This window comes from Suricata suricatta, chromosome 8, assembly GCF_006229205.1.
Source record: "Suricata suricatta isolate VVHF042 chromosome 8, meerkat_22Aug2017_6uvM2_HiC, whole genome shotgun sequence".
NCBI lineage: Eukaryota > Metazoa > Chordata > Mammalia > Carnivora > Herpestidae > Suricata > Suricata suricatta.
In genome coordinates, this window is record NC_043707.1 from 105377079 (window position 1) to 105379151 (window position 2073).

A 2073-nucleotide genomic window follows, 5' to 3' on the forward strand; every position below is an offset into this window, starting at 1 on the left:
CCCCCCCCCCCCCCCCCCCCCCCCCCCCCCCCCCCCCCCCGCTTGTCTGTAAAAGTTAGAGGCACCTACGTGGCTTAATCAGTTAAATGGCTGACTTAGACTCAGGTTAGATCTTGCGCTTGTGAGTTCGAGCACCATGTTGGGCTCTGGGCTGATAGCTCAGAGCCTGGAGCCTGCTTTGGATTCTGTGTCACCTCCTCTCTCTGACCCTCCCCTGCTTATACTTCGTCTCTCTCTCTAAAATAAAAATAATTAAAAAATTTAAAATAAATAAAACATTAAAAAAAACTTTTAAGTTAAAAGAACCAACAAAAACAGGAAGGGGGCACATTTGTGGCTCAGTCAGTTAAGTATGGGACTCTATTTCAGCTCAAGTCAGGATTTCATGATTTGTGGGATCAAGCCTGCCTGAGGCTCTGTACTCACAGCACCAAAACTGCTTGGAAGGCTCTCTGCCCCTGCCCCACTCATGTGTTTCCTCTCTCTCTTTCTCTTTCAAAATAAACATCTTTTTAAAAAAGGAGAAAAATATTTATGTGTTTTTTGGTTGAATTAGTTCCACCTTTATTTCTAAAAATCAATAATTATAAAGACAGCTGTAAAACACATAATGAAGTAGATTTTACCATTCGACCTCTGGATATTCTTTAGAGAATAAAATATAGGACAGGAGTGTATTGTATGAACACAGGAGAGGAGTGAACGCCCAAAGCTAATATAAGCCATATCCTGGAAGGGAGAAGGGAATTATTTTAGAAGTTCTGGGTCAAAACTTTTGGGTCACCGAGTTTCACAGGGATTGTCTGGGTGTTTTATAGCACCAATGGTCACCTGTTTCTAGATACCTTCTGTTTTTCTTCACTCCCAACTTTATTCCCCAGATTCTCCAATAAGCCTTACTCCTCACAGTGTCACTGCAGCTAACCATGTTATCTACTCGAAAATTAACAGAACTGAACCGGTTACATTAACATGCCGTGAAGCAACAACAAAAAAAGTAACACAATTTTAGAGTTGGGAGTTATTTTATACTGTTTTAATGTGGGTGCACAGCCTCTTACGGTCTAGAGCGCAACTGAGACTCAGAGAAAGGAAGTGACTTGGCCAAGGACAAAGCATGAGTTGGCAGAGAGACCAGAGGTTGAAGCTTGAATTCAGACTCGGCTACTCGGCTTCTCGGACCACAGGAATCGGCTGAGCCTCAGAGCTCGTACTGTCACTGACAGTAAGTGCTCCGGGCAGATCACAGACTACCTTAGGCAACACCCTGTCCCCCGGGCTTCCTTTCCAGGGTTAAGACCACAGTTAGGTTAACTGAGGTGGCGTTTTTTAAAGGGCTTGCGGGAAGAGGCGAAGTGAATAAACCGGTCTCCCCTCCACACAGCTGTGAGCGCACACCACCTCTAACCTAAACCCACACTCCTACCGCCTTCACCCACCCCGTAACCAGTGACACACTGACCTCGGCGCGCCGGAGGTCCCCGAAGGCTGATCCTCCCGGATCCCTCTCCCAGCCCACTCTCGAGAAGAAACTGGTCCCAAAAATGTTAAGGAGAGAGGGGTACAGGAACAAAGTGACCCCAAGCGGCTCCCGTCCCTTCTGGACACCCCCCCCCCCACCAGGCGGGAGGAAGTGGACTACGAGTCCCGACAGGCCGCGCACCTCAGGACCCTCGGCCACCACCACGCGGGCGACGCGATGGTAGCCGGGACTCGTAGTCCGCTGAGTCGCGGCTGCGGCGGCGGGGGAGGGGAGGGGGCACGGATCGCCCGGTGCGGCGGGACACGCCGACTTGGCGTCCCGTCAAGCCCAGGGAGCGCGCCAGCTGCCCGGGCCTCACCTCGACGATGCGGGCGCACTGGGTCCCCTTGCCGGCCCCGGGACCGCCGAGGACGAACACGACCAGCGGTTTCATGAGGCGGTGAGGGCAGAGGAAAAGCGGCCGGCAGGTCAGCAGCGGGAGGCTAAGGCCCAGGACGTGCAGCAGCCTGCGGCCGCAGCGACTCAGCATACACCGCGTCTCGGCCGGTCGCTGAGGGAGCTGACAGCGGCCGGGCCAGCGGTGGCGCGGG

General features: G+C 52.6%; 1 protein-coding gene across 1 annotated transcript in view; it reads right to left on the minus strand.

The window, feature by feature from the left end:
• The window catches only part of CMPK1 (cytidine/uridine monophosphate kinase 1), a 32736-nt gene extending 30669 nt beyond the window's left edge, over positions 1-2067 (minus strand). Inside the window, exon 1 of the mRNA XM_029949266.1 lies at positions 1842-2067. Within this exon, the coding sequence (XP_029805126.1) occupies positions 1842-2012 (171 nt within the window). The 5' untranslated portion in view covers positions 2013-2067. The remainder of the gene's footprint in view (positions 1-1841) is intronic.
• Between the last annotated feature and the right edge of the window lie 6 nt (positions 2068-2073).